The sequence below is a fragment of the Athene noctua genome, chromosome 15 (genome assembly GCF_965140245.1).
Source record: "Athene noctua chromosome 15, bAthNoc1.hap1.1, whole genome shotgun sequence".
NCBI classification, from domain to species: Eukaryota; Metazoa; Chordata; class Aves; order Strigiformes; family Strigidae; genus Athene; species Athene noctua.
In genome coordinates, this window is record NC_134051.1 from 7,956,886 (window position 1) to 7,976,544 (window position 19,659).

General features: G+C 39.7%; 1 protein-coding gene across 1 annotated transcript in view; it reads left to right on the forward strand.

Moving 5' to 3' along the window:
- The first annotated feature begins 973 nt into the window (after positions 1–973).
- Positions 974–19,659, forward strand: part of CARD11 (caspase recruitment domain family member 11) — a 49,470-nt gene continuing 30,784 nt past the window's right edge. Inside the window, exons 1-4 of the mRNA XM_074919703.1 lie at positions 974–1,040; positions 3,150–3,396; positions 4,366–4,491; positions 4,607–4,665. Coding sequence (XP_074775804.1) covers positions 974–1,040; positions 3,150–3,396; positions 4,366–4,491; positions 4,607–4,665 — 499 coding nt within the window. The remainder of the gene's footprint in view (positions 1,041–3,149; positions 3,397–4,365; positions 4,492–4,606; positions 4,666–19,659) is intronic.

Consider the following 19,659-nt stretch of genomic DNA (forward strand, 5'->3'; position numbering starts at 1 on the left):
GGCAGATGAACACTAACAGCTGCTTATCCACAGGCTGGTGAATTGAATAGGGAATACTTCTGTTCTGGAAGTCAGATCTCCAGAGAAAAATGATAAATTGTGAGCATCTATAAGTAAGAGTGATAGTCTCTAAGGATAGTTGAGCAAGGCTGATAATATAAAATATGTAAAATGCAGAAAATATTTAATACTTCTGTTTCTTTGCTCTGAAGAGTTGGAGGGGTTGTGTTAACAATATATACGGTGCTACTGCGCTCAGGCATGCAGGAGAAATGCAATATATTAATTCGCAAATCACTAGTTTGTGAAATGCGCTTCCCGTATCCAGGGATTTTCAGGACTGTTACATTGATAAGGAGTCAAGGGCAGTCTCCTCATGGGCTGGGATGGCTCTCTTGGGAGAAGAAGGGAGTAGAAGAAAAGGAACAGCAGATTAAGAGCTGGACAGTTTAGTGTTTCGTTGCTTCCAAATGCTGACTTTCTTTTTTCAGCTCTTCAGTGTGCAACTATTTAAAGGTACCTAGCAGCTTCAGTTCTGGGTTATGGCCTGCCCTCCTGAGTGCTGATGAATCAACTCTGTAAAAAGGCATTCTGTAGGAAGCCATCATGTACAAGGGGAACCTTCCAAGGGATAAACAGATTTTACATCATTCCTGTGGGACAGACAGAAAGATAAGCCTTCCCTATAGACTCCAGTAACAATATTATGGTATGAAAGTCACTATGAGCAAAATATTTAGGAGTAGCAACAATGTGGAGGAATATTTAAGATGCCAAGTCTTCTGCGCTGTTTGATCACCCTAATAGAATAACCTTGAAATTTTGCTGTTTTTTTTATGCAAGGATCCTGAAGTGAAAGCCTGGAGGAAGGGAAGGTACAGCACCATCAAAGGGCTTAAGATGTTCTCGTTATTCAGGTTTTACCATCAGGGCTCAGATCATGCAGAATTAGAGCAATTGGAAGGAACTAAACATGCTCTCCTTTTCTGAAGTCTCTTTGAAAGAGGGAGACAGCAAACATACCAGGTGCGTCCTGCCAGGTGAGTTTCATGTGAGGAGAGTTTCTCTGCAGGCAGAGGTGCAATTTATTGTTTCCTGTACCAGGTTTAATGAAAGAATACTGAGAATCCATAACCAAAAAAGAAGTATGGCTACCCCTTAACTAGGCAGCTAGCTAAACTGAAAGTTCCAGTGGATTTTTTTCGTTATAAAAAACCAAATAGGTGACAGAGACAGGTATTTCTTTGAGGCAATTAGGTTTTCTTACCAAAAAACCCACCAAAACCCAAACAAAACCAAAGTAACATTTCCTGCTTCCCTGAGTAGATTTTCCTGAATTTTCTGGTTGCCTAACAGAAGATAATTATTTTCTACACTTACATTGTGTGAAACACATCACTTTAGTCTACCAGCCTCAAGGAACGGTAACCTCAACCATAACATTTTTATAACTTGAGACATTTATAGCTTGAGAGAATTTTTAAAAACCGAAAACTGGGATTAAGATTGTAAATTCTTATAAAAGAATGTTGATACTCAGTTACAGGTGGCTTTGTGATTAATGACTGAATCCTGCTCAGGTAATCTCGGTTTGCCAATGAAGTCTTTATGATTAGGAGAATTTTAGGTCCTCTGAGTTTCAGTGATAGATTCCTTAAAGCTGCTGAGGCTTCGCTGGATAATTGCTTCATCTCTAGGGTGTCACTTTAGGCCCAGGGAAATGTGGGATCTTCTTTAAAACAGTTATTGTACTTTTTGGAAGCTGTTTGTAATCTGCGACATTAAGTGAAACAAAAGCAGAAATAGGAACAAATGATATCTAACACCTTGCTTGGAGGGCAGTTTTATAGCCCACTATCCGATACCCTGTTTGCTAAAGAAACCGAGGACAGAAGAAAACTATAATGAGACTTGGTGAGTTTCGACTTGAATTTCTAACATGTTTGTCCTTTAAGGTTAGGAACTGTGTATGGCAGATCTGTGTTTTTTAAATCAAAAGGAGGCCACAAAGCCTCCTGCCAGCAGAGTTAATTTCTCAGGTTGTGCTTAAAATGGTTCCTCTGTTGCATGCACAAACCAGCTTCCTCTGTGAAAGCAGTAGCAGGTTTGGCTCAGAAATAACTTATATTGGTTTTGATAGAATAATTGTAGGCCCCAATTCTTATAGCTATATTTCAGTTTTTCTCTAAAGTATTGCTGGCTTTCCCCCAGTCAGAAACTGCAGAACCTCACCCTTGCAGTTGTCACATGGATAGATTTTGGGCTGCTCAAAGCAGGAAGCTTTCCTCCACCTTGTCACATGTAGATCACGTGGTTGTTCAATGGTGAATTTTGGTAATAAGTTGCACAAGAATATATGTAGCACATAACAGTATAATCCTCACTGGAAAAAAAAATAAATCGGTAGGGATGTAGCATGTTCCGCTGTTGCTCATTGGGAGACAGAAATCCCTGCCTTCCTCAGTCTTTCAGATTTTGATTTAGGGAACTAGAATCCTGTCCGGAATCCCTTTCAATATCATCCTTATGGCTGAATTTAGGCCCTCACCAGTCCAGGTACAGGTGCAAACACGTGAAATTAGACAAACAATAAGGGAGAACTAGAGCAGAGATGCCCCACACATTCATTGCCTGGAATATATTCTGCTCCCTCGTTATTTTCACAGGGTATGGGTTTTCGGTTTGGTAAGAACACTTTTGAGTGTTATTGCAATGACACTTTGAGCCATGTATTTTTTCTCCCTTACATTTCTTCTTTTCACTTTATCATCTCACTTCCTCCATTCTGTTGTCTTTGACGCTGCTGTATCCTTTGATAGTTTTTCCACTGTACTTTTATACTTTCCATTCGTTGTGTTTTCCTTTATTCTCTAACAACAGTTTTTTCCTTTCTCATTCTTTCTCTCCACTACTATCATCATGCTTTTTCCCTTCCCACATTCCTAAATTATGTATCATAGGTCACTTATTAGTCCTAGTGTTTTTGCTTTTATTTCTGTTAGTTTCTCTCATGAGATAAAAACATACTCATGCACATATGCACATAGTTGCTCTCTTCTAGCCACAGTAACCCTTGCAAACATGCATCCCTATTACACACATGTAAATCTTCCTTCAAGGGGTCTTTCCTCTGTTTCTCACATATTCAGGACCTATTGCTGGCTCTGGTGAGGCTTCAGTTGTGTGTGTCTACCCAGGAGCCTGGGGACTGACAGGGAGCAGAGCAGTACCTGTGCCTTGTTTCCCCTCTAGAAGTCAAACAGGCAATAGCAGAAACAAGAAGCAGCACATCATTGCAAGCGACTGGACTAAGGATCTCCGAGCAAGACGGCAGCAGCGCTGCAGGACGGTTCTAGCAGTGGTGCTGACTCCTGGGCCTGCAGGACTGGAAGAACAGTGAGGGAGAGGACTGGCAGTGTTTGCTCCCGTTGGTTTGCCTGTGGAGGGAGGCTCTTAGCTGCAGCCAAGCAGGTAAACGTCCTCTGAGACGCACCAACCGTTGGATTTGCATGTGTGGCGTTAAGCCTGGAGTCCAGCATTAAAGCAATACAAGACACTGCATCTTCTCTACGTCAGCAGAGACTCCCTTTGGAAAAAACATTGTTTAAAGTCTCATTCCGCTGTGAAATAATCTAATGCTTACATAAAGTAAACCTTGTTGACTATCTTTTTAGGAAAATAGATGCATTCTTGAAAAGCCTTTGAAACCTTGGGAAAACCCAGAACTCCTTCTGCCTGGAACGGTTATTTTTGAAACTGTTTTGTTGAGTCCTTTCATTCTTTTTTTTTTTTTGATTTTTTTCCTGCCTGCTTTCTAGCCAGCATGTGCACTGAGAAGCAAGGACTGCTGCTTTGTGGTCAGCAAGGCACAGCATCAGTAAGGCTGGTATTCAGAATGTCCCCTCTTGCCTGAGGGAAACATGAACTAAAAGTCTGGAGAATTAGACAGTGAAGACAGCCTACTTTTTCTGTCAGAGCCAGTCATTTGGACTGCTGCCGACTCTGCCCACTGTTCTTCCTGGGGAAGGGGCAAAAGTACCTCTTTATTTGCTTACAGTGGTACTTCAGGGCTCTGCTGTCACCTGCACGCAGAGTCATTTGCAAACAGGCTGTATCACTGGGGAGCAGAAATATGTTTTTTTAAAACCCTAAGCAGATTTATAGTCTGGTTTCCTGTTAGATCTTTGCATTTTCCTTCTCCGCCCCTCCCAGCCTCTGACACACTTTTTCTCACTTTCTGTGTCGCTCTTTGCTCACTCCGACACCAGTGCACTCGCTTCCTTCATTCCTGATTTTCCCTAAACTTTTGGCACTTTAGGGGCCACGGAGTGTTTTGCTCCTTGTGTTTCCTATACTTTTCAACAGCTGCAGAGCACAAATAACCTCTCCAAGACTCCTGGAGAGACACAGACAATTGCATGGAGGCGACATAGGGAGGTTCAGCCTGCAGCAGCTGCAGCAAGACAGCCCGGTCACTCATGAGCACCCAAGGTAAGGAAAGCAGCTGTCAAATCGGCTCCACCTCACTGCTGGCTAGGACAGCACTTGACTCTAATCACTACAAGTTCCACTTTCACCTTTCACCTTTTTTGTGTTCATTTTCAAGAGTGTGTTTCTTTGAAAACAACAGCGTTTGCGCCTTCCTTGCCCTCAACAGGTCTCCTGGTACTTTGCGTGTGGGGATACTGGAGCTCAGGGTTCAGTGAGATAAACAGGCTGTGGCTGGAGGTGCAAACGTGTTCTTACAGAGTGTGCACTGAGAAGGAAAGTTGAAATGGAGGTCTAGAGAGGGGAGATGAAAAGAGTGATCAGCAGCACTGCTCTCCAAGGAATTTCTGGTTCTACCCATAGTTGTTGTGTCTTAGCCTTTTCTTTAAATCTCTTCTCTGGGGATTTATGCTTTCTGTTAACTAATAAAATATTCCTTCTTTGTTTTTGTTTTTGTTTTTTTTTTTTCTCTTTTAATTTGTTCTCACTTCCTTTATTATTTTCTCAACCCTAATGTATCTCTTACTATCTTTTTCACCATCTTTTTATGCCTATTTTTCATCAAGCATATTTTCTGTGTGATAAACGTTCCCCTTGTTCGTTCCTTTCCTTTCCCTCCGCCTTCTCTTTCTTGCCTGTGCAATAGACTGTACATCCTCCCCCATGTTCTTCTTAATCTTTCTCTCCTTCCCCTCTGTCAGTTCCTTCTCTGTCTTGTGTTCCCCTTTCCCATTGCTCCTCCAGTTTCTCAGATGCATTTCTACTTCCCGCTCCATCCGCTTTCTCATGCACACAGCACACTTGCTGGCCTGCAAAGTTAATTTTGCACGCAAGTGGTGTTGCCTCTCCACTGGATTGTCCTTGCACACACAGGCTGCTTTCCTGTCTGTGCCTTTCATGTACATGTGCAGGTTTTGCATATTTACAGGTTGGGGTATGCATCCCAAGGCACAAGACTCTTGCACAGTTTCCTTCCAATTCTCAGACTCATATTTAGACATTCACAACAAATAACCGCTGTCATCCTGTCTGTTTCTTTCTGTCTCAAACAGAATTTTCTAACACCTATAACACACCGTAGCTTCCTCTCCACTCACAAATACAGCCTGCCCTGACTTTGTATATTCGATCCCTTCTCTTTCTATCGTCCCACTCCTTCCTAAGTCCTTACCACAACCCTCCACCAGGTTTCTCTATCTGTTTTTATCTTGATGGTGCATTCATACTGGGAGGAACTACTGATGCAGATGGTCTTACTCTCTGCTGTCTTAGCATCCCCACAGAGTTCCTGTAGGGGAACGGGAGGAAGTATTGCAGTCTCTCAGCTCCTCTTTCCTTTGCAGAATATACAGGCTGCAGCAGAGTAAGAGCTTAGCGATGGGAGTGAAGGTAGATGACAAAATGAGAGAGCAGGGTACAAAATGTCTTTGGAAAGCTATAAAAGTAGTTCCAGTTGATCATAAACCTTTTTACTAAACTTAATAAAGTTTTAAATTTCCTGACCCGCACCACAACTTCTGGTCTGATGCTGCAATAATTTTTGTCCTGTTGGTTCCTATGGGATTCCAAATCTCAGAGGTAGAGGTTCTCAACTCTAATGCTCTAGTGGGAGTAACTTTGCTCCTAGGATCTAGAAACAGCTCATATATTGGTGAGTCACCAAGATCAGACATAGCTAAAAACTGTACCCTAGGACAATATCTGGTATTATTCCTTGCTTAAGTTTGTAAGATTCGAACCAGACTTATTTGTCATAAGTACCTTTCTCTGATGAAGACTTTTAGCCTCACCTTCCTAAGCAGGACTGTTGTGACTGAAGATTTATTTCTAGGGATGTTCTGATGTGGGCTTTTGGGGACTTGAATAAGGATCACTTATTAAACTCAGCTGAATTAATAAGAGAATTATTATGTGGGAGAATTCTCTTAGCAATCTATCCTGTTCTCTCAAATTGTCCATCTCCTTATGAGTGAAAGGAGTTTAAATTTTATGTTTGCAATTATAATATATCCTTTCTGATTCAGAGCTAGCAAACTGTGGCCTCTGAGCCGTGAGCATTCTCTTCTGAATACAGAAGCAGGTACATTAAAATATCTTTGTCTTGTGGATCTTACAAAAGTCTACAAGACTAGAACAATAAGAGATGCTCATTTTATACATACAGGTCTAATATGACTCTTTCTTACCTTGTTATAACTCATCTTGTGATGTGAAAAGTACTTGTGTTCCTTTTAGTCATTCTGCAAAACTCATATGGTGATTTTGTGCTTTGTTTTTTCAGTATTCTGTGCCCCCATTACTGGTTCTTTCTGTAAGGCCTTGATGTCCCCCAGAAATAAATCGGCTGAGACAACATCTCTCTTCTCTCTCTCCCACCCTCCTTTTTCATCATGATAGTTTGCTGTATGTTGAGTTAAAAATGAGTATTGTCAAAGCTGGGTTGTGACAGTTGCAAGGGGACCTGGAGCCAGAAATTCTCATGTGTGTCTAGTTTCTTGAGTCATGTGTCTGGCAGAGGAAAAATTTCAGCTGGAAAGAGCCTGGAAACTTTCCATTCTACCCAGCAAACTGCTATATTGAGAAGGCCAGCCCCAGAATGGAAGTTCAGGACCACATGTTTGACTCCCTGTTCTTAAATAGTTAACTTCCAATTAGATTTAACTTTGAATGAAGAGAAAAATAAACTTTCAATATGGGTGAAAAGAGAACCATTGGACTGCATGTATCTGCTAAAATTAAAGGCAATTTGAACCTTCTCTAGAAGAACGCATCCCAAATAACCGGGATATGCTGTAGAAATCTGAATGTGATATACCAAATGACCTTGGTTTATATACTGTTGCTTGGTGAAATTTTTAATCAGATATTTGGAATGATTGCTCAAGGAGGATGAAATTTATAGAGATTCTTATTTCTCCCAATATTACGCTTGTATTATTGAGAGAGAACAAACTACCACTTTTTAGCAGATGTCTCAACTCTCTCAACTCTCTCTTTGATATTGAAATGCATGTTTCATGAAATACGAATGTTTTGCTTAGATGTGGTCATTAAGGTTGTGTAACTGATGGCGGAATTTGACCTATGTCAGCTTTCTTTGTAAGTAGCCTCCATAGCGATCTAAATTTAAAAGAACAAGGAATAAGGGACCAGGACTTGTGATTTTGAAACTGGAGGGTAAAAACATAAACCTCATCATGTTTAGTCAAGTTTTGCCACTGATATCAGCAAGAAATTATTTTTGTCTTGGCTGTTTTGTCACTGCTGTCTGTAGGATTTGCATTCTCAGAACTCTGTCCACTTTGCTGAGAATACAGTATCTGCAGTGAATCTGCAATTCCTTTTTCAGAACAAATGATGGGTTTTTTGCAGGTGTGCGTGTAGTAAGATTCTCCATCTCCTCCCTTCCCCCAAACTCTCTCTTAAGTGCTGCCTTCACCCTCTAGTCTGGGTCAGTTATTTAATGGCAATGAACATTTTCAGGAAGGTAACCTTTCTGCTTGTGATTTGTTCAAGGACTCTGGAATTATAATGGTTGCTGTCAAATGTATATAATTGGTCTCTATGGCACACATCCAACGAGTGATAAAAGCTTCTTTCTCTCTACTTCTTTAGTCAGTATTCTCTCCCTATATTACCCTCTCACTTTTGCTCCTCTCAGGCAAAAGAAGAATACAGTGCCAGTCTGTTTAAAGTGCGATTTGACAAAACAGCAGATCTGCCATATACCCCGTCATGGTGTGTCCTAGCTGTGGGCAGTGGATTACTCCTTGGCTGGAGGTTTTCATATTGACTTTAGTAAAAGGTCTTTCCTGAACTTTGATTTTGAACACTTCCCTTCCTTCATAATCTTCTGCCAAATATTTGGGCTCTAGGAGTGGTGATAGTTTGTGAGTACCATGAATTCACATGCTTAATGATCTACAGGGGGTGCATTTAACATTTTACCAGCAGCTTTTGTACTTTTTTTATACAAAAGGCGAACACACAGGGTTCTTTTTCACAGCTCATAAAAGTACATTACTAATAGCACCAAAAATTGGCAACGTGTTGTGCATTGTCTGCTATCACTGCTGAGTGTGTAGTGAAGGGAATATTCTTGTTACGTTAGTCCTGCAAAACCTATTTTATCTTCAGTGCTGGATGGGGCATTACTTTCTAATGCTGTCTACTTCAGTGAATCTGTTTAGCAGCTCAAGAGGAAAGAAAAATTTGTCAAATCTCACTGGAAATCTACCACAAATGTCAAATGAAATGCTGTAACATCCTGGTTTTGTCAAAGGGATAAAAGTATATACAGCTGTGTATGTGATATTATTTGTGGTAATTGTTGTCTCAGTGAATTTGTCTGTGTAAGGTAACATTGTGTAGTATTAACAGAGATGTTTGTTCTGGTCCCTGAGGCCAGTTTCACCTTACACAGATATACCTGGGTTTTGCCTAAGTCTAATAGTCAGCCCTGGTTATTGTAGTTCAGGGGAGGAATACAGCTTCAGTGTAACCAATGAAAGGATTCCCACTGGCCTCCTGAGCACTGGTTGTTTGCTGCCAAATTTTGCTCAGGTTGTAACTGAGGCTCTGAAGAGTAAATTTAACATGGGGTTTCTGTTTAAAATGGGATAAGGATTTTCTTCCGTTTGAATGCAGAAGCAGCTGTATGCTAGTAGTACATATATGGTTATCATTAGCAGTTTAAATTAATGGATTGTTTCCACTTCATTTTTTACAGCTCTATATGTGTATAAACATTTCTAATCTATCTGTGCCCATTCTTAAAATCAGTATAAGTATGCTTAATAGGTTATTACACACGTTTAATGTATTTGAGCACAAAAGTAAGTTCCTCCAGGGTTTGAAATACCAATAAAGAAACTTTTCAAATGTTTCCCTCTGTGAATTAGGAATCCTGAGCAAACTGAGAAAACACCTGAAGGGTGCTTCAATTCTTTTTCTAAAAATTTCACCAAATACACTTCATCTCCAAACTACAGTGCAACTGATGATCGAATCTCTTCTCTTTGATCATGAACCGAAAGATTATCACATTTATAAGATCATTTGAAGGCTTTTGGCTTTTAACATCTCAATTAAAATACCACTGACATTTACCATTCACTGACCAAACTGGTCTGTTACATGAAGTCTGTGTTTAAAAGAACGTTTCCTCCCTGGCTGCAATTTTGCATGGATCCTCTCCAAAGTCCACTGTTGCATCCCAGTCTTTTACAAGAAGTCACAGTATCTATCCAGCAGCTGCGGCCTGCATCGCTATTTCTTGGCTTTTTCTGAATCATAGAATCTTGTAGGTTGGAAAAGATGCTTAAGATCTTTGAGTCCAACCATTAACCTAACACTACCAAATCCAACACTAAACCATGTCTCCAAGTGCCATGTCAAGGTAGTTGCCATTCCAGATGTTTTTTGTAGTTTATAATGATGTAGTTAGTGAGATCATCAAACTCATTTCACTGATGACTTGCACTGACTGAAATAGAAAATTCCATAAGCTTTTTCCAGCTTCTTTACTAGCACTGAGCTGATTTTCTCCCGGTAAAAAAAAACAAGCTCAAGACTCTTCTCTGCAATTACACTGCTAGTCTTCCCTGACAGTTCTTGCCAAAACAAGTCAGAATAAGTCTCAATATTTAATCGATTAAGAAGATTTTGGGTGTGTTTCATCCTTCCAATAACATACTCCTGTATTTCCAATTACATATTTTTCAGGAAGACCCAAGACTAACATGTTTTGTTGTAGAAGGTTTAATTTCCTTTGGTCTTTTATTCTCTCATTTTTGCAATTTATGCCATGAAATCTATCAGTGCTGTGTGAAACAAAAAATATTTAAACTCGTGTTAGGACAGAAAAGAGTATGTTTTTCTTCTGCTTTAGTTGTTAGAAAAAATTGAAGTAGTACTACATTTCCTGTAAGGCTGGAAACACTGAATCAGGTTGTTGTTGTTGGTTGTTTTTTTTTTTTTAAATCTGCAAGTTTGTCGTTTGAAGGAAAAGTGGTACTTGGGCATTTTCATATGGAGTGTTGCACTACAGAATGCTGTTTTTGTGACTTGCCCATATGCATAGTGAGAGCAGTATCCAGGCAGTTTTGCTGGATTAAATGCTATTGACAGCAACATCACTGAACAAGTAGGGTTGCACACCTGGGAGAGCAGTGTCTGGCTTCATAGTTACTTTAGAAGCCTGGTGAGAATACGGTATCAGGAAGGACTGAACTTTTTCACCTGCAAAGAACAGTTGGAAATGCTAGGTCTAAGACAGAAATGGTCAGAAATTTGAATGCCACTTTGAAGGCTGTAATTTTAGTGATAGTCTCCTGGTAGAACTTTCTGCAATGCAGAGAAAAGCAAACTCATTGCAACGGCATCCTTCATGATAATAGCACATAAATCTAAAGCTATTTGAGCAGGATAGTATTAGAAATATTAGATGCAAACTTATTAAATAGCTAATGCCATCAGCACAGATCTAAGTAGAGTCTCAGCACAAAGGGACTGGAACAGTAAAGATAAATTCAACACTCAGCTACTGTGAGGAAAGAACATGAGAAAAGGCAGAGTGTGGTTTGTTACTGTTATTTTGGTCCTCACAGGACTTCCCAAGTCTTCTCTACCTTCAATCTGACCCATTTGTCAGACTTGCTTCACTTGTCTTGTGTAATATCTCCTTTCCTCTTCCTCTCTGATACTGATTACCATCCCATATACGGTAGTTTTAGGTGAGTGAAGATAACTAACAAACTTCTCTCTATACAGCATACTTTAGAACTGAAGGTATCTGTCACCTCTGGTTTGTGACCAATCCCAAGGGAAATGAATCAACGCATCAAGCACAGCAAATGAAAAAATAAAAAATCAGAGGGAAGGCAGAGATAGGCCATTTTGCTTTAGCAAGGTTTCTAGACCTCGTTGGCAAAGTCATATTTTCATCTGGGAGATTCTTCCATTTCATTTCTCTTGTGGAGAATGCTTAGCACATACAGCTGGCTGTAGTAGTACAGGTTGTTCAGGTTGTGCTGTTTTTCAGACAGCGTGGTTCAAAATTGATCCTCTGGTCCTGCATGTAGAGTCAAATCAGAGCATCAGACTCTGTGGGCTGTGCAATGCCACATCTTGGCATTCTGTATTACGCTCTACATACCTAGAAGTGGGTTACTTCCCACCTTCCTCCGCCCCTCACATGGAGGCAGTGAACTCCATAGTCTCAGACCAGAAGTTCTGCCATGAATTTGGCCGTACACAAGTCCAAGAGGAGACATAGAGCTGTCTGCTGCCCAAGCCAGCAACCCTTATTTCCTCCAGAGAAAAGCACAGTGAACTGAGTAAATGCCTTCTGATGGTTGGATGTGGGTTATGAGCCACCAGCTGGACCGTTCTGTCCTGAAAAGGAACAGCAACATTTTTGGCTGAGTGCTAAAAGTTTGCAGATAAGAATCCAACAGGAACATATGGCCATTGCTGTAAACTTATTTATTCTTTAACAAGATGCTTTACCAGAATTATCCATTTCAGATCCTCAAACTGTGAAGTGAGAAAGTTAAATACCTTTTTTTTCTTGCTAGGGTGAGTGACATTGTAAATATTAGAAAGAAACAAAAAGTTATTCTGGGAATTTGAACTGGGATAGGTCTGATTTGCAGAGACTAACATCACCACTCCACTGAAGATAGCAGGGACTGTGCGTATCAGTTGTTTGAAGAAAGTTGATAGTCCTCACTCAGCTCACCTCAGCTCTGCCATTCACCTCATCAGCACAACTGCTAATAAAATGTCCAGTGTTTCCCAAGTCAGTCTTGACATGAATATCTCAGGGTTGTGACTGCCTGCTATTGCAAATACATGATAGTGTAACAGCAATGTAACATTGTCATGATATATATGAAGCCAGGCAAAATAAAAATTGGTAGAAACTGTTGATATTTTTGGCCTCGCATTTTGAGTAAATGTTATCACAGGAGAGCGAGAGGCAAAATTCTATTTTTAAAAGACATTCTTTTTTTCTTTTTGTTTTTTTTAGGTCAGATTTCAACTCATTACAATTAAAGCTTTGATGAATTTTATTTTAAAACCTTGCTGAATTTTATTTTTCTGGTAAGACTTTTATTTCTAGTGATTAAAAAATTGTTGAATTTGTGGAATGGCACTAGGAAGTATTGTCTGAATATATCAGTATCTCTGCTCTTCATTCACATCCACTGCAACTGCTGAGGCATTGAGTTGTGTGGGACAGCATTCCAAAAATGCCTGAGCAGCTTCAGCCTCTGAGACTGTAGTTACACATCTAGTGGCAACCCTGATGAAGACCTGGCTTTGGCCACTTGCTGCTTTTGCTCTACCTTCTCTGCCCTGTTGACACAAGCATTTTTAGAGTAATGTGTTGAGTTGGATAAAAAAACTGCTCCAGCTGAATCTTAACGATGCAAAAAAAATTTTGTTTTTTTTCATGGGACCACCTCCCCTCACTGAGAAGCAGGAATGAGCGGCCAGAATTAGGCTAAGGACTCTTCTTATGACTTCTGAAAGTTGTTAAACTCCAAAAGTTGTCAGAACTGAATCCTTAATCCCGTATCTGTTAATGAGAACACAGACTCCTGTGTATTTTTATCACTTTTGAAAACAGGACATAGGTATATTGGGATCTTTTGGCAAATCTTTCCACTATTTTTTAATATATTAAATATATTTTAAAAGACAAAGAACACAAATACTAGAAAGGTGAAATATCAGTCTTCATTCTCACAGCTTCCTTTACTTCCAAGCAGGCAGGGATACTAGGACAGAAGGGCTAATTCTGGGGGAGATAAATGGTCAGGATGTCAAAATGAGGTATATGGTACTCCTTCCTTATTTTGACTTTCTTGGAGCCAACATTTTTCCTGCTGTATGCACGGAGGAAAGTGAAGATTAAATCTAGAAAATTAACTGCTCCTAAAGAGGCTTCTTGCTGTTTTTCATCAGAATATAGACGGTTGCTTCTACTAGGAGGCTTTCAGATGAGAGATGGAGGGAAGTGCTCTAGGTATAGCAGGACAGCTCGTCATCAGAATCCATAGACTGTGCCCTTGGTTTTGGCAATGTGGATACATGGGCATCACTTACCCACTCTGTCTGCTGAGCCTTACAGCTGGTATGAAAATCCTGCCGTACTCATTGGTAGCTGCCCTGAAAACTGAACAGTACTTTTAAAGCATTATGAGATCGTCAAGAGAAAATTAGTCCGACAGCATCGAAGAAAACTTTACTGTCCCTGAATTGCTCTTGCCTTACTACATAGAACAGGGCTTGATGTATAACTTCTGCTTTCCATTAGTGATAATGAAGGAGAGCTTTTGTCACGCTGCACAGCAGTAATGCTGCAACCACATTCTTGGATGTTTCCACCTTTCAAGGGAAGTCTGCAAGAATTAAAAAGTTGCCCACCCATAACTAATCAAAAAAGGGTAAAAAGCCCTTTTAACCCTAGACAATGTTGTCATTGAGAACAACCAAGGGGCATGCCCACTCGGAGTTACTCCAAAAGCTTTTATAGCAATCCAGGAATTATTATTACTTGCTCTCAGGACAGGTCCTGTAAACACTTCCTCCCACACTAACTTGCTATGAACAATTTCAGTGTGAGTACAAGGAGAAAGTACAGTTTTGTGGTTATTGTAGTTCATCAGCCCTTTCAGAGCTCTCCCACGGTACTTGCCCACTTCTCACCGAGTCCTCTCTTCTGTGATGTTCTGTATTTTGTGCTCCCTCACCCGGGCACCTTGTGAAGCAAGAGTAGCAGAACGCCTGTCCCTGCCTTCACCTCGGATCACCCTCTGTGTTGCTGTGGAGGAAAATGTACTCGTGTAACCCTCTCATACAGGTGTGGGTGGGCAAAGACAGATGGAGAGCTCTTGTCCTCTCAAGAACTCCAGAGAGAAGATGGTAGAGGTGACTTACAGGAAACAGAATTTCACCCAGTAATACCAACCTCAGTGCTGATGTCAGCCTAGGACACATTCTAGGAATGCTAATAATGAAAAGGCTGGACACGTTTCCTATTTTAAAGAGGCTTTTTATGCTTCCATATGCTTCCTTTAAAAAAATTCCTTTAATCTTTCTGATGTTTGCAGTACCCTGGAGAATACTGTGAGATCTTTTCTCAGCTGATGAGTGTATTGCTTTTATAGGATTTGAAACACTTACTGACCTGGGTAGCTTACGACAAAATAGGATTTTGAATTCAGATCCAACTTGCTCTATCTTGCTCCTGTTTCTAATTCAGACTGAACCTTATCTGTTTTTATTTTGTATTTCACATTGGTCCTATATCATGCTAGAGTAATTAACTGCCATAGAAGGGCCTTGCCATCAAAGAAGGAAATGTGAAAGTAGCACATAATTCTTAAAAGATCTGAAACCTGAGTGGAAGACAGCAGGAGTTAAACTGGCTCCTGCATAGCAGTTGCTTTGTTTTACGCTTGACATTCCATCCCTGTGCCTAATTCCTCAGTCTTGTCTTCCGTGGTGACTTCGTTAGCAATGAGATGCTAATTAAATTTCATATTTACGATTAGAAAATAAAATCATCGGACCTTTTTAAAATAGATTTTTATGAGTTTTGTCTCAGCTAGCTGAGTCAGCAGTATAGAGTCTGCAAGGCTGAACGTACCGGCTTTGGAAAAAAAGATAAATATAGCAAATGATGATGGAAGGAGAGTTTAATCTAAAACCTCATATAGTTTCTACACTGTATTAATTTTTGAGCATAAGAAAAATAATCTTGTTTTTGTTCCTCATAGAAAGAAATAGTTAGTCTTGTAGAAAATAACCTTCTTTTATTATGTCTCCGAGGGTTCAAAGCTTAAAATTTCATCTAATTCTTAAAATACCAAATGTAGTTGGAGACAATATGCTGAAAAGAGATTGATGCATCAGCAGTGTTTACCATCACCTGTTAGCTAGCAAAATATGTATTTCATGGATTCAGAAAGGTTAGAATTAACACAGGTAAGCACTGACACGCAGTGCCTGCCCTATTCCCTGCTCTGTGGGTACTATTGGAGAGTTTATACAATACTGGGGAATCAGAAACTATTTAAATACTGCTGCCAGCCAGATTTATAGGTATTATATAGAGCAGTTTCCTATTCATGTAAAAATTAGCACCTCACAAAGTTTTAAAGGCCCATTTTTCAAATACTTAGCATTTGAAGAATGCTCCAATTGTTGAAAAAGCTCAGCTTCAATTTAAGCATGTAAGAAAGACCCGATTTTTAAAAGTGCTCAACACTCAGCAGCTCTGTGATTCATAATGCTATCTTATCCCACACTCTGAGGCAAGTCTTGCAAAAATCTGGCCATTTATTTTGATGCCTAAATGCCATCTACACTCTTTGTAAAGCTGACCCTAATTACACGTTGTGCCCTTGAGTAGGAATGAGAAATAGGGGAAATCAATCCTCACGTGTGGGAGCCATTTGCTAGTGCTCATATTGCATGTAACCTTACTTCATACACAAATATAACACTGCATTTAAAGGCTTCTCTGCACATTTTGCAAATGCTTTTGTTGTTAGCTTGTGATACTTTATACTATGAGGTACAGCTAATGCAGATAGCACATAAAGAATTGTTATGCTTTGAGGCATAAGTTAGGAGAATAAAACAAAACTTCCACTGACTTTTACTTGGCTACTACCCTTTGTGCTGTTAAATATCTTCTAAAGATCAGGATTTGGATGCACATAACCCTGCAAATCTTGCTTTTGTAATATTGTATGTGGATGATGTTTTAACAGCAGCTGCCCATGCTTAAAGACCGGGATGCTCACAGATGGAGTGTAGTTCTGGCATCAGTTGCTATTTTCACAAATATTTATTTCCACGGTCAGCAGAGAATTCAGTAAAATTCTCATACTTCTCCTTATGTTGACTCATTCTCAAGAACCACACTCAGGTGAAGACAGCCAGTCAGATTTCTTGCTTGTTTAGCACTTTGCTTCTTTGGTCTTTTCAAAAAATACATGTTAACTATGAACTGAACTGGCCAGAGCTTCCTGATGAGACCAGAGTTTAGTCTCTTCCAATGGTTAGTTAATTCTTCTGGAATAAGTTTTCCACACAAAAGCTTTACAGCATTTTATGCTGTATCATCAGAGCAATGGACTTAGTTATGGAGAAAGCAACAGAAGATGCTAATTCTGCCTTGCAATGCTTTGAAGAAATATAGAATTGCCAAATATTTGGCATTATCTCTTCCCCAAGACAGCAAGACAAGGTCATGGAGAGGTTACCACTTACAGAAATAAAGTACAGTCCTGCTAAGTAAAGAATCAGTCAAGTTTTGCTTTAAATTGCTATAGAAATGACTTAAAGGAGCCCTCCCATGGGAATGGAAAGTGAATTGTCTCTCTGTTTTCCAGAGATTGCTTTCCTGCTCTTAATTGCAGGCTTTACAGCGAGGCTTCTTTGGTGACAAAGAATTGTTAATGAACTGCAGCTGTATTATCTCAGAAAAGGAGGACCTGTGTGAGGCACTCCTCAGGTCTTTCCTCCTCGCAGAGCACACAGCTCTCTGTGGCTATGAAACTTTCCTCTGCAATAGTGTTATGTTTGAAAGTTACCCACAACCTCTGTTCAGAAGAAAAGGGAAGTAAGGCAGCCCCCAGAACCTTTCTACCTACTATATATAGACACTAAGTTTGAGAGAGAGGATGGTGGGTGTATGTTTCCGGAGCTATGTGACACAGTCCTGTGACACTGGTACAAGAAGAGAGGACACAGAACAAAAACAAGAGGAGGTGACCAGAAAGCATAAGTGGGAAAAATCTATTCATAAAACATGTAAAACCATGGCCATGTGAAAGGAGAATTCTAATTTCCAGCAGAAAAATAGCAAGCTCCTTCCGATTCTTGGTGAGGTTTTGTCCTTCCTAGGCCAGGCTGCTTGTGATCTGTTGTAGACTTTTTCTCATCAAATGACATCCAGTTGTCCTATGTCTGTTTTGTGCTCTAATGGCTGAGCCGTTCATGCAGCTTTAAATAAGCTTACGAGGACAGAGGATTTTGTCAATGAATAGAACATCAAGGACTATGGCAGTCTGCAACTAGGAGTGAAACTTAGTTCTTCCAGTGATGTTGAGGTGGAAAGAGTACAGGTATTTGTTATGTAAGGCTTGTATGTCATTCTTCAAGCCACAGTCAAACTAGTATATGCAAGACAGCAGTCTGTTCTTTAAAATTAAAGTCTATTTTAAAGTAATAGTTACAAAGAGATCACAAAATAGAATAAGGAATAGATATCTGTTCTATCTACATGAAGCTGTGCGTTTACATAAGATGAACAAAATGTATATGTGAATCACAGCTGTCATCGCCCTCAGAGACTGGACAGTGTTTGATCCAACAGAATATACTGTTAGCAGTTAGGAGCTAAAAATGAATGGAGAGTCTTCACAGAATTAGGTGGGGAGCTATTATACCTTTGCATAGCACATTTAAGATATTTAACTAGATTGTATTCTCATCACAATCGATGCATGCTGCTGGTACAATGCATTAAACAGTTTGCGTGTGGGTTATTTTCATGTGTTTGGAGTGGTATTGTTTTTTAAGGTTGATCTTTAAATGAGGGTTATGAGAGTTGGCATCCTGTTCATTCTTTATATTTTGTGTATTATGACTAACTGTAGGATTCTTAATACAGGTTTTTGTCTTACAAGCTTGCTATATGAACTACTGTTTTCAAACTTTCTTGGGCAATGGTGAATTACAGGAAGATTATCTGACAGTATTCAGGATTCAAACTGTAACCTTCTCTGTTGAAATAATGGCCTACGCATTTACTGTCAGTTGTTGCTGAATTTAGAGGTTGTTAAACTAGAGTGCAGTCCTCCCATCTAATGTGTTCTGCGTTATCCTCTGACTGTTTGGGGATGAGAGTATCACGTACAAAAATCATTATGACTGCATGGAAGATGTTCTCTGAGTGTGTTTTCTGTTATTTTTAAAAATTTGTGTAACGTAAGTGTCAATTTTTTAAACAAACAGACTAAGTAGCAGTTTTGTATGGCAGAAATAATACAAGTCACAGAAATTCCTGTTCTGTGACTTGTATTAATAGAAGTGTTAATAACACTAAGGAGTTAATAACTATCTGTGTAAGGGTTATGCGAGTTTCATCTGTATCTATCAGCTAATGAATCTTTGTCCTTACCAGGTTCTGATGTAGCTCGGTCTGTGCAAATCCCTTACTGAACACCGGCTCTCTGTACCAGAGAATGTGCTGGTGTTTGTAATGTGAGCACACATTTATTGGGACCTAACCTATGATCATCAAATCCATTTGCATGTTTGGGCAACTTGAATTTTTCATTAAGGGCTCCTCCTAATCACACAGGACTATACACTTGCCCCCAGCTGTGCCTCCTCCTTCTCCTAAGCTAGTGAGAATCTCATTATCAATTGTAAAAACAGAGTGAGTCAGTCTCAAGAAAAAATTAACCTGGGACCTAGTAATGACTTCTGAAGCATTTGTTGGACCAGCATTCTCATGAGCCCTCACAGCCTGAGGATGACAGCTTCTTTTTAAGATTTTGGCTTTTAGCACACATCAGTTGAAATGCTCCTGTCAGTAGCTAATGCTGCACTCAAGAAAAAAGGGCCAGCTATATAAACACATTTGTACTACGTTAGCACAGTGATTTCTGTTGTCTTCCTCATCATCATGCCTAACAGGATGGAGGATGTGTAGATTAAAGCATTTATTAAATGTCAGGCTTTCAGCTCTCCACTGCTACTTTGCAAATCCTTTAAAATAGATGTACTAAATTCCTGTGGTAAATTATTTATTTAAATTATTGTGCCATTATCTTGATTTGCATGCTTAGAACTAACACTAATTTCTAATGTGTCAGGAACTGTGGCAGGGCCTTCCCTGTTTATCCCTTCATTTGCTTTGCACCCCACATTCTTTCCCTTTGCCTTTAGTAAGGCCTTTCCTTTTCTCATCTGTATCTCACTTCTGTTCCTCACTTTCATTCTGTTGAGTTCCCCTTTTTCTAACTTTCTTTTTCTTTTCCTGTTTCCTTTTTATATTTCGTTTTCCCTTGACCTCACTATTTTTCATCCCCAAATCTCATCTTTCTCCTCTTCAGGTTTGGTTTTTTTTTTTTCCATCTC